At 38.4% G+C, this 13,207-nt stretch overlaps 2 protein-coding genes across 2 annotated transcripts; both read left to right on the top strand.

The window, feature by feature from the left end:
• Positions 1–371: 371 nt before the first annotated feature.
• LOC141628413 (uncharacterized) lies at positions 372–2,679 on the top strand. Its single transcript, XM_074441560.1, has 3 exons — positions 372–1,139; positions 1,425–1,787; positions 1,954–2,679. The coding sequence occupies exons 1-3, from the start codon at positions 372–374 to the stop codon at positions 2,677–2,679; spliced, it is 1,857 nt and encodes a 618-aa protein (XP_074297661.1).
• A 3-nt stretch (positions 2,680–2,682) lies between these two features.
• Positions 2,683–3,366, top strand: LOC141628414 (uncharacterized). The gene has a single exon (XM_074441561.1). It carries the CDS (start codon positions 2,683–2,685, stop codon positions 3,364–3,366), a length of 684 nt encoding a protein of 227 aa, XP_074297662.1.
• The last annotated feature ends 9,841 nt before the right edge of the window (positions 3,367–13,207 follow it).

Genomic DNA, 13,207 nt, shown 5'->3' on the forward strand with positions numbered 1-13,207 from the left:
CAATTGAGTTGGATTTACATCTTACGCGTAATATGAGTAAAAAATCGTATAAGATTGATGCTTGGGTATTCACGTATGAGGAATGTATCTCCATCATTAAGGATGCATGGCACTTTCATTTTTGGGGAAATCCGTCTTTTCAAATTGCAAGAAAACTTTCAAGGGTAAGACATCATGTTAAAAGATGGGCACTTGATAAGCGGCTCGAGTGGAAACAAAAGTGGGATAATTTTGATATTGAGTTAGAACGGGGTATGGAGTTGGCTATTATGGAGGGGGATGATTCTTATTATATTAAAACGAATGAGATGGTCCGGGAATTTGCTAGAGTTGCAGCGGTTTTTTGGAGACAATGGGCTAAATTGAAGTGAATGGTGGAGGGTGATACGTGTACTAAATATTTCTTTAATTGGGTTAAAGGCAGAGCGGGAAGGAATTTTATATTTGGGGTTAAAGATCGTGAAGGCCAATGGATATATGATACGGAGACAGTGGGAAATATGTTTCATGATTCATTCTGTGCCATTTATAATCCTGTGTCTCAGATTGATAATGATAGAGGAACTGGAGTAAGAAATGATTTCCTAGATAGTTTCACTAAATCTGTCACGAGTAACGATGGTGATATGCTGAATCGACCATTCACAGCTAAGGAAGTTAGAAGTGCTGTTTTCCAAATGGGGGCATTAAAGTCACCTGGTCCGAATGGAGTTCCAGCAATTTTCTATCAAAAATGTTGGTACATTGTTAAGAAAGATGTCACTAAGGCGGCCTTGTCTGTCCTTAACTCGGGTATGGTTCTTAAGGAACTTAATAGGACTTTCATTACTTTGGTGCCAAAAAATGATAATCCGGAAGGTGTGGGTGACTATCGTCCGATTAGCTTATGTAATGTCTTTATGATAATTTTATCGAAATGTATTGCAAACCGTTTGGGTAAGGTGATGAGATACTTGGTTGGTGAATTTCAAAATGCCTTTGTGCCGGGAAGACAAATTTCGGATAATATTTTGCTGGCACATGAAGCGCTTCATAAAATAAACACTCATAAGAAAGGAAAACATGGTCGTTTTGCTTTTAAGGCAGATATGAGTAAGGTCGCGGGTGAACTGGATTTCCTTAGAGCTGTCTTGATTAAGGTGAGGTTCCCTGAGCGATTAGTACGGTTAATTATGAATTGTGTTATGACAGTTTCTTATCAGGTTCTCTTTAATGGGAAACCGTTAAGGCTATTTAATCCAACGTGTGGTTTAAGGCAAGGAGATCCTCTATCTCCTTATCTTTTTGTTTTTTGTATGGAAGCTTTGTCGTGTAAGTTGGAGCGTGCTACGCTTGATGGGTCGTTAAAGGGAATTTGTTTGTGTCGTGAATAAAGGGCTTTGACTCATTTATTCTTTGCGGATGATGCAATCTTCTTTCTTCAGGATCAAGGAAACTCATCAACTACTTTAAGGCAGATTCTAGAAGCGTATTGTCAAGCATCGGGACGAATTATGAATGAAGATAAATCAGGTATTCTTTTTAGTCCAAGTACCACTCTTGGAAATGCGCGTCGTAGCATTAAAAATCTCAAGATTGCTGGTTATAAAGGCCTTGGAAAATATCTTGGTTTACCTACGGAATTCCTAGGCTCGAAAAGGGAGATATTTAAGAGTATTATTGATCTTGTGATGAAGCGAGTATCTTCTTGGAATGGAATTTTTCTCTCTCCAGCTGGAAGGCTTACTCTAATTCATTTTGTCCTATCGAACATTTCTAATTACTTTCTATGGGTATTTAAAAGACCGGTAAGTGTGACTAATAAGGTTAATTCTTTATCGTCACATTTTTGGTGGGCCAGAAATAGATTGGGGAAACCTATTTATTGGTGCAGTCAGAAATTCTTGAGTCTCCCAAAGAGTGAAGGAGGGCTAGGTATTAGAAATATTGAATGTGTAAATATGGCAATGTTAGGAAAGCGTGGGTGGTGGATCCTTTGTGGTTCGGACATTTATTTCACAGGCGTGTTCCGACAGAAATTATTGGGGGGGTGGGTTTGATGGCTGTGATACATCTCAGCGGAGTGGGTCTAATTTATCATGGGGAGCCAGAAGTGTTTTACAAGGGTTAGACTTTATTAGGCAACATGTAGGCTGGAAACCAGGTTTGGACTCGGATTTAAATCTTTGGACAACACGTTGGCTTAATGGTGATTATCCGGAGCCTAATATGGGAGTTCTTGATTTGGATCACGTTGGACTTCGAAATCTACAAATAAGGAATTTGTGGATGCCGGCTATTAATACTGCAGGTACTTCATGGAATGCATCTTTAATTATGACACTTTTTTCGGAGGAGAGTGCGAAACATATCTTTGATATTCCTATATGTAATTCACGGGTCGAAGATAAGCTTTATTGGCTGCATACTGGGATTGGGGAATATAGCGTCAAGAGTGGGTATGGGGTAATTTTCTCTGAGTTTATAGAACGACGAGCAACAACTAAAGATAAGACAAGGATTAATGATGAGTTAAGACTCTTCTGTAAAAAAACACTGTGGCGCCTCCCGGGACCAAAAGTATGGAAAATCCTGGTATGGAGAATCATCACTGATTCACTATCGACTGGAGTTAATTTTGCTAGGCGTAATCTAGGTAATGGTACAGGTTGTCATTTCTGTGATTTTGAGGGGCAATAAACTATGGAACATCTTTTTCGTGACTGTCCTGTCTCGCGACATCTATGGGCCTCGTCTGAGCTAGGAATTCGAGTTGAGAATGGCATACATTTAAGTATTCAAAAATGGATTATTGAGTGGATTTATTTTTTGGGTAATCTGGTTGATGCTAAGTCAAGACTCATCAGGTTCTTGGCTATGGTGTCATGCATATGGAGTGTCCGTAATAGGGTTCTCTTTCAGGGGACGACATTCCACCCACTAATATTTTTCAGATTATGGTCAAATGTGGTAGAAACGGCGGATAAGGCTTTGGGGGTGAGTAATAAAGATAAGGAGGTTATGGTGCCGGGTGATGGGAATGACTCATCTCTGAGGGCTGAATGGTTACAGTGGGTGCGGGAGAGTAAACTTGTTTGTGTTGTGGGATCATTAACGTTGCGTGATCATGTGCGAATCATGGTTGACGCCGGTTGGAAAGACGTGGATAAGAGGGGGCTAGGTTGGGTTGGGATATCGTCTGTTGGGGAGATTATTTTCACTGGAAGGAAACGGGTGTCAGCTGAGTCAGCATTACAGGCTGAAGGATTGGGGATTAAAGAGGTTCTTAGACGGGTTGTGGATCACAACTATCATCACTTGGAGGTTTCAACGGATTGCCTATCTCTGGTTGGACTTCTGGCTGGGTTTGAGAAACCCATTGCTTAGCGTCCTTGAGGATATTCAGGAACTTTACTTGTTTTTCCATTGCTTAGATTTTAGTTATATTCCTAGGACCTATAATACTGTTGCTCATGACCTCGCTTGTGAGGCTATGCATAGTTAGGTATATCTTTCTTTACGGCTACAAAAAAAAAAGGGAATGTTAACTATACAATTTATATACCAGGTGAGTTAACTAGCTAAAATTAGTTTATATACCAATTAAACAAACAATATAAAGATATTGAGAAAATAAATAAAATAATTAAATAAAGAGATAGAGTAAAGAAAACTTATTTGATTTCGGTACCCTCAGGCCTATTTGGATGTTGACTATGAATGAATAACGACTTTGTTGTATATTATTGGCCCTTATACGTGTGTATGGAACTGGGACGATCTAATGTATATGAGTGATTTGAAACTAGGATAGTATGTTTGAGACGGTTTCTGAGAGTATAGAATTACTGGGTTAGATCTTGTGTGTATCTGGTATTACTCGTGTCTCACGGTATTTCTTCTTTTTGTGTCCCTCCTCCTTATTCGTGTATAGGGCTGTAAATGAGCTGAGCCCGCTCGACAAGCTCTCGGAATAGGCTCGGTCAAAGCTCGGCTCGAGATCGGTCAAACTGAGCTCGAGCTCGAACCGAGCTAAGCCGAAACTGAGCCGAGCCCGAGCACACTAAGGCTCGGCTCGGAAGCTCGTTTTTTTTAAAATTACTTAATTTTTATAAATAATGTTAGCTCGGAAAAGAAAATAACGTAAGAAATCTCATTTCAAACTTATAAACGAAAAAAAAATTCTAGCTCAAAATAAAATATTTAATTGAAAAATTACGTTAGATTTAAAATAACGCTCGGAAAAATGGTACTCGAACAAAGCTTGAGCTCGAACTCGGGCTCGTAAAATATCATATGAGCTGATCCCGAGCCTTGATTTCAATAGCTCGGGTTCGGGCTCAACTTTTACAATATAAGCCGAGCTCGATCATAGGTGAGTTCGAGCTCGGCTCGACTCGTTTACACCCCTATTCGTGTAGTGGTATTTATAGTGGTTTTGGGTTTGACTTTGATAGAATTTGGAAACAGTTGAGATAGAGTTTTGGAATTTGGGAAACTCAGAAAATAAATTATAATGCTTTGTTTTATTATCCAAAGAGAAGCAATCTTTCCTACGGCATTGATGGCTTGGTCCTCATCAAATTATATAGAACAAATAAGTATTTGTTGCCAGCTAATATCCCAAGACCTACAACAAGTTTTCACTTTTGCTTGTCCATATTCTAGGTAGTAATTACCCTTATCTTGTCTTGATAGTTGAACGCGAGTGTGGGCCAAATACTACTACTGTTGGGGGTACAGAGTACGGAAGCGAATAAATTAAACCAAAGATTTAAGAGAAATAATAAAAAGACAATAAAAATAACGCCAAGATTTTTAGGTGGAAAAACCCTCTTTAAATAGAGGTAAAAAATCACCGGCGAGAGAGCCAAATATTTCACTATAATGATTTATGGGAGTACAAGTATTTCCTCGATGGCCTATAGAAAATGACCAAATAAATTACTCTCAGAGGGTTAAATGATATTTAACACCCACAATGATATAATATAGGAATGAAGAGGAATAATAATGAGAAGTATTATGTTGTGGTTTTGTTGTGTGATTATTTTGCGGAGAAAAAGCCACTATTTATAGTGCTTGTAGGAGTAAATGAGAAAATGCGTTTGTCTTGCAATTTCTCCATGTTACTTGTATTAACATTACTCCATCATCCGTTGAATGCATTTCCCATAACTTCACCATATGTTGCATGAACACACATTACTCTACCATAAGTTATTGTATGTTTCTCATAAACTCACATATTTCAATTTATTGAAATGATAAATGTGAGGCATAACTTCAACAATCTTCACCTTGACTCACATTTCCCCTTGAAATAATCTTGCTCGCCAATGAAGCCTTGTTAAGTGTGAATAATACCAGCTAAGTCCAAGCAATGGTCAAACTTAGCGGTTGTGAGTGGTTTGGTTAACATATCTACAAGATTCTCAGTTGTATGAACCTTTTCAACGGTTAAATTTCCAGCATCAACAATATCTCGGATAAAATGGTGCTTGATATCAATGTGCTTGGTTTTTGAGTGATGCTTGCTATTTCTGGCCAAGTGGACTGCACTTTGACTATCACAAAATACTACAAGAATATCTTGTTTTAAACCAAGCTCGCTCACCAAGCTTCGGAGCCAGATCGCCTCTTTCATACATTCAGTCGCAGTAATATATTCTGCTTCAGTTGTTGATAAAGCCGCAATGACTTGTAATGAAGAATACCAACTAATAGCAGAGCCACAAAGAGTAAATAAATAGACTGAGAGTGACCTTCTTCGATCTAAATCACCACCGTAGTCAGCATCAACATAACCAACTACACCTCCGGGATCAGCTTTTTGCTTATCAAATACCAAACCAATATCAGAAGAACCCTTCAGATAATGAAGAATCCATTTAACGGCTTCCCAATGTTCTTTGCCTGGATTGTGCATAAATCTGCTAACCACACTAACCGCATAAGCCAGATCAAGCCGAGTGCACACCAAGTCATATATAAGACTCCCAACGACATTTGAATATGGGACATGTGACATTCGTCTTTTGTCATGATCCGTCTGTGGACACTGTTCAGATGACAATTTAAATTGAGCGGCAAGAGGAGTATTGACAAGTTTACTGTCTTGCATATTGAACCTGTCGAGCATTTTCAAAATGTATCTCTTCTGTGATAGTATTAATTTCCCTTCTCGACGATCCCTGTTAATATCCATGCCAAGAATTTTCTTTGTCGGACCCAAGTCCTTCATATCAAATTCACTGCTCAACAGGGCCTTTAGCTTGCTAACAAGTGACTTATCTTTTGCAGCGATTAACATGTCGTCGACATAAAGCAATAAGTATATAAACGACCCGTCAGATGTCTTCTGAAAATAAACACAATTATCATAACTACTCCTTGAGTAGCCATGTCCATAAAAGAATCAAACCTTCTATACCATTGTCTTGGAGACTGCTTCAAACCATAAAGAGATCTTTTTAAACGACATACATAGTCCTCTTTTCCTGGAACTATGAAACCCTCTGGTTGATGGATATAAATTTTCTTCTTCGAGATTACCGTGAAGAAATGCAGTTTTCACATCTAACTGCTCTAACTCCAAATCATGCAAAGCAACTAGAGCAAGTAATATACGAACTAAGGTGTGACGAACAACAGGAGAAAATACCTCATTGAAATCAATGCCTTCCTGTTGATTAAATCCGCGCACAACGAATCTTGCTTTATATCTTGCACTTTCAACACCAGGGATGCCTTTTTTCTCTTAAATATCCACTTACAACTAATAGCTCTCTTGTCCTCAAGTAACTTCACCAGATCCCAAGTTTCATTCTTGTGAAGACTCTTAATTTCTTCTTGCATCGCTGCAACCCATTTTGAAGAATATGCACCGAAAATAGCCTCCGAATAATTTCTAGGCTCATTGCAGTCATTCATCTCTTCTGCAGCGGCTAAAGCATAAACAATATTAGCGCTTTGGTCTGTATATTTTGGATTCAATTTTCTTGGTCTCTGTTCAGGAAGATTTTGAGCCATGGACCATGGATCTGGTAAACCTCGTCTTTGTGGTTGACGTGGTTGTTGTGGACTTCTTTGGTCAATGATCTCGGTTTGCTCATTGGAATTTGGCGGAGTATAGGAAGTAGGAACATCCTCCTCTGACTTTAAGACTTTGACATCAAACTCCACCTTCTCTCTAGTATTCTCTTGACTATCTGTACCAGGATAAAAAGAAACAACTTCTTTTCTAGAAGATAACATAGCATTTTCATTAAAAGTTACATTTCTGGCATGAAAAGTTTTTCGAGACTCGGGGTCATATAAACGATAACCTTTAACCCCTAAGCCATAACCCAAGAAAATGCACTTTTTAGCACGAGGCTCCAATTTTCCCTCGTTCACATGAGAATATGCAGGGCAACCAAATATTCTAAGATTAGAATAATCAACAGGGTTACCTGACCAAACTTCTTCTGGAATGTTGCAATCAAGAGATCTATTTGGGGAGCGGTTTATCAAGTAACATGTTGTAGACGCCGCTTCAGCCCAAAAGTTCTTTCCCAAGCCAGAATGAGAGAGCATACAACGAACTCTCTCCATAATAGTTCTGTTCATACGTTCTGCTACTCCATTTTGTTGTGGCGTCCCTGGAATGGTACGATGTCTGGCAACACCTTCCTTCTTGCATAAAACATTGAATTCATTCAAACAGAACTCAAGACCATTGTCAGTTCTTAATCTTTTTACTTTCTTTCCAGTCTGGTTTTCGATCAAAGTTTTCCACTCTTTGAATGTGGGAAACGCCTCATTCTTGTATTTGAGAAAATAAACTAGAGTTTTCTGGAAAAATCATCAATAATGGTGATCATATAATGACAACCTCCTTTTGAAGGAACTTTTGAAGGACCCCAAAGATCAGAATGGATATACTCCAAAGTACCCTTTGTTATCATGAATACCCTTTGAAAAACTAACTTTTTTCTGCTTGCCAAAAATACAATGTTCGCAGAAATCAACCTTACCGGTACAATGCTTTATGAGTAGTCCTTTCTTGTTAAGGACATGCATTCCCTTTTCACTCATATGGCTCAATCTCATATGCCACAATTTGGTGTCATTGCTGGATGAGCCAACTGCTGCAGAACCTGTAATAGTAGAACCCTGGAGCACATACAAGCTACCAGATCGATTTGCCTTCAATTATACAAGAGCGCCTTTGGACACTTTTAAAACTCCACCTTCATCTGAATACTTGCACCCAAGTGATTCTAGGGTGCCTAAGGAAATGAGATTCCGTTTCAAGTCAGGGACGTGTCTGACATTAGTCAAGGTTCTAGCAACACCATCATGTGTTTTAATTTTTACTGTACCTTCACCAACAACTTTGCATTGTGCATCGTTGCCCATCAAAACAAGACCACCATTAATTGATTGATAAGTAGTAAACCAATCTTTATTAGGAGTCATGTGGAAAGTACAGCCGGAGTCAAGTATCCACTCATTTCTAGACCTTTGTTCTATATCAGCAGCAACTAAAACATCCCCATCAGACTCAAACTCAACAACACTAGCTTCAGCATGGTGTTCGGGTTGTTTACCTTTACCCTTATCATCTCTTTCTTGCTTCTTTTTCAGATTAGTACATTCTGAAATTTCGTGTCCTTTCTTCTTGAAATATCGGCAGAATTTAGAGTTTTCACCTCTTGATTTTGACCTGGCCTTACTCTTACTACTACTACCTCTTTCAAATGTTCTCCCTCTAACAACCAAACCTTCACCCGATTGTTCAGAATTAATTTCAGTATCAAATTTTTCTTTTGATAAGAGGTGAGACTTGGCATATTCAAAGGATAATGTAATATTATTACCGTATAACATAATTTCTTTAAAGTGTTTAAATGAGGGTGGTAATGAGACAATGAGTAGGACAGCTTTATCTTCATCTTCGATTTTAACATCAAGGTTCTCCAAATCTATTATGATAGAATTAAACTCATCTAAGTGTGCTTTTACGGGAGTACCTTCTGACATGCGGAGCGTGAATAAAAGTTCCTTGAGTCGAAGCTTATTTGCTAGACTCTTGGTCATGTATAGAGATTCCAATTTAGTCCACATGCTGGCAGCGGATGTCTCCTTATTGACCTCACGTAAAACTTCACGTGATAAAAAAAGTTGAATCACGGACAACGCATTCTCTTCCATTTCATTCCATTGTTCATCTGTCATAGTGGATGGTTTTTTCGACTTACCATCTAAAGCCTTTTTTAAACCATTTTGTATAAGAACAGCTCACATTTGAATTCTCCGAATGGCGAAACTAATTTTACCATTAAATTTCTCTATGTCAAATTTTGTCGACATTATGGAAAAATCTCAGTTGAAAATAATATGGCTCTGATGCCAATTTGTTGGGGTACAGAGTACGGAAGCGAATAAATTCAACCAAAGATTTAAGAGAAATAATAAAAAGACAAGAAAAATAACACCAAGATTTTTAGGTGAAAAAACCCTCTTTAAAAAGGGATAAACAACCACCGGCGAGAGAGCCAAATATTTCACTATAATGATTTATGGGAGTACAAATATTTCCTCGATGGCCTATAGAAAATGACCAAATAAATTACTCTCGGAGGGTTAAATGATATTGAACACCCACAATGATATAATATAGAGAGTGGGAATAAAGAGGAATAATAATGTGAAGTATTATGTTGTGGTTTTGTTGTGTGATTATTTTACGGAGAACAAGCCACTATTTATAGTGCTTGTAGGAGTAAATGAGAAAATGCGTTTGTCTTGCAATTTCTCCATGTTACTTGTATTAACATTACTCCATCATCCGTTGAATGCATTTCCCATAACTTCACCATATGCTGCATGAACACACATTACTCCACCATAAGTTATTGTATGTTTCTCATAAACTCACATATTTCAATTTATTGAAATGATAAATGTGAGGCATAACTTCAACAATCTCCACCTTGACTCACATTTCCCCTTGAAATAATCTTTCTCGCCAATGAAGCCTTGTTAAGTGTGAATAATACCAGCTAAGTCCAAGCAATGGTCAAACTTAGCGGTTGTGAGTGGTTTGGTTAACATATCTACAGGATTCTCAGTTGTATGAACCTTTTCAACGGTTAAATTTCCTGCATCAACAATATCTCGGATAAAATGGTGCTTGATATCAATGTGCTTGGTTTTTGAGTGATGCTTGCTATTTCTGGTCAAGTGGACTGCACTTTGACTATCACAAAATACTACAAGAATATCTTGTTTTAAACCAAGCTCGCTCACCAAGCTTCGAAGCCAGATCGCCTCTTTCATACATTCAGTCGCAGTAATATATTCTGCTTCAGTTGTTGATAAAGCCGCAATGACTTGTAATGAAGAATACCAACTAATAGCAGAGCCACAAAGAGTAAATAAATACACTGAGAGTGACCTTCTTCGATCTAAATCACCACCGTAGTCAGCATCAACATAACCAACTACACCTCCGGGATCAGCTCTTTGCTTATCAAATACCAAACCAATATCAGAAGAACCCTTCAGATAATGAAGAATCCATTTAACGGCTTCCCAATGTTCTTTGCCTGGATTGTGCATAAATCTGCTAACCACACTAACCGCATAAGCCAGATCAAGCCGAGTGCACACCATGTCATATATAAGACTCCCAACGACATTTGAATATGGGACATGTGACATTCGTCTTTTGTCATGATCCGTCTGTGGACACTGTTCAGATGACAATTTAAAATGAGCGGCAAGAGGAGTATTGACAAGTTTACTGTCTTGCATATTGAACCTGTCGAGCATTTTCAAAATGTATCTCTTCTGTGATAGTATTAATTTCCCTTCTCTACGATCCCTGTTAATATCCATGCCAAGAATTTTCTTTGTCGGACCCAAGTCCTTCATATCAAATTCACTGCTCAACAGGGCCTTTAGCTTGCTAACAAGTGACTTATCTTTTGCAGCGATTAACATGTCGTCGACATAAAGCAATAAGTATATAAACGACCCGTCAGATGTCTTCTGAAAATAAACACAATTATCATAACTACTCTTTGAGTAGCCATGTCCATAAAAGAATCAAACCTTCTATACCATTGTCTTGGAGACTGCTTCAAACCATAAAGAGATCTTTTTAGACGACATACATAGTCCTCTTTTCCTGGAACTATGAAACCCTCTGGTTGATGGATATAAATTTTCTTCTTCGAGATTACCGTGAAGAAATGCAGTTTTCACATCTAACTGCTCTAACTCCAAGTCATGCAAAGCAACTAGAGCAAGTAATACACGAACTGAGGTGTGACGAACAACAAGAGAAAATACCTCATTGAAATCAATGCCTTCCTGTTGATTAAATCCGCGCACAACGAATCTTGATTTATATCTTGCACTTTTAACACCAGGGATGCCTTTTTTCTCTTAAATATCCACTTACAACTAATAGCTCTCTTGTCCTCAGGTAACTTCACCAGATCCCAAGTTTCATTCTTGTGAAGACTCTTAATTTCTTCTTGCATCGCTGCAACCCATTTTGAAGAATATGCACCGAAAATAGCCTCCGAATAATTTCTAGGCTCATTGCAGTCATTCATCTCTTCTGCAGCGGCCAAAGCATAAGCAATATTAGCGCTTTGGTCTGTATATTTTGGATTCAATTTTCTTGGTCTCTGTTCAGGAAGATTTTGAGCCATGGACCATGGATCTGGTAAACCTCGTCTTTGTGGTTGACGTGGTTGTTGTGGACTTCTTTGGTCAATGATCTCGGTTTGCTCATTGGAATTTGGCGGAGTAGATGAAGTAGGAACATCCTCCTCTGACTTTAAGATTTTGACATCAAACTCCACCTTCTCTCTAGTATTCTCTTGACTATCTGTACCAGGATAAAAAGAAACAACTACTTTTCTAGAAGATAACATAGCATTTTCATTAAAAGTTACATTTCTGGTATGAAAAGTTTTTCGAGACTCGGGGTCATATAAACGATAACCTTTAACCCCTAAGCTATAACCCAAGAAAATGCACTTTTTAGCACGAGGCTCCAATTTTCCCTCGTTCACATGAGAATATGCAGGGCAACCAAATATTCTAAGATTAGAATAATCAACAGGGTTACCTGACCAAACTTCTTCTGGAATGTTGCAATCAAGAGATCTATTTGGGGAGCGGTTTATCAAGTAACATGCTGTAGACGCCACTTCAGCCCAAAAGTTCTTTCCCAAGCCAGAATGAGAGAGCATACAACGAACTCTCTCCATAATAGTTCTGTTCATACGTTCTGCTACTCCATTTTGTTGTGGCGTCCCTGGAATGGTACGATGTCTGGCAACACCTTCCTTCTTGCATAAAACATTGAATTCATTCAAACAGAACTCAAGACCATTGTCAGTTCTTAATCTTTTTACTTTCTTTCCAGTCTGGTTTTCGATCAAAGTTTTACACTCTTTGAATGTGGGAAACGCCTCATTCTTGTATTTGAGAAAATAAACTAGAGTTTTCTGGAAAAATAATCAATAATGGTCATCATATAATGACAACATCCTTTTGAAGGAACTTTTGAAGGACCCCAAAGATCAGAATGGATATAATCCAAAGTACCCTTGGTTCTATGAATACCCTTTGAAAAACTAACTTTTTTCTGCTTGCCAAAAATACAATGTTCGCAGAAATCAACCTTACCGGTACAATGCTTTATTAGTAGTCCTTTCTTGTTAAGGACATGCATTCCCTTTTCACTCATGTGGCTCAATCTCATATGCCACAATTTGGTGTCATCGCTGGATGAGCCAACTGCTGCAGAACCTGTAATAGTAGAACCCTGGAGCACATACAAGCTACCAGATCGATTTGCCTTCAATTATACAAGAGCGCCTTTGGACACTTTTAAAACTCCACCTTCATCTGAATACTTGCACCCAAGTGATTCTAGGGTGCCTAAGGAAATGAGATTCCGTTTCAAGTCAGGGACGTGTCTGACATTAGTCAAGGTTCTAGCAACACCATCATGTGTTTTAATTTTTACTGTACCTTCACCAACAACTTTGCATTGTTCATCGTTGCCCATCAAAACAAGACCACCATTAATTGATTGATAAGTAGTAAACCAATCTTTATTAGGAGTCATGTGGAAAGTACAGCCGGAGTCAAGTATCCACTCATTTCTAGACCTTTGTTCTATATCAGCAGCAACTAAAACATCCCCATCGGACTC

Source organism: Silene latifolia, chromosome Y (genome assembly GCF_048544455.1).
Source record: "Silene latifolia isolate original U9 population chromosome Y, ASM4854445v1, whole genome shotgun sequence".
Classification (NCBI taxonomy): domain Eukaryota; kingdom Viridiplantae; phylum Streptophyta; class Magnoliopsida; order Caryophyllales; family Caryophyllaceae; genus Silene; species Silene latifolia.

What these genes read in the sequence shown, in the direction of transcription:
- LOC141628413 (XM_074441560.1), top strand. Translation starts at nt 372, where the DNA reads ATGGTGGAGGGTGATACGTGTACTAAATATTTCTTTAATTGGGTTAAA. An exon ending in TTAGAGCTGTCTTGATTAAG is followed by an intron (nt 1,140 to 1,424) that starts GTGAGGTTCCCT and finishes TTCTTTCTTCAG; the next exon opens with GATCAAGGAAACTCATCAAC. An exon ending in TATGGGTATTTAAAAGACCG is followed by an intron (nt 1,788 to 1,953) that starts GTAAGTGTGACT and finishes TGGCAATGTTAG; the next exon opens with GAAAGCGTGGGTGGTGGATC.
- LOC141628414 (XM_074441561.1), top strand. Translation starts at nt 2,683, where the DNA reads ATGGAACATCTTTTTCGTGACTGTCCTGTCTCGCGACATCTATGGGCC.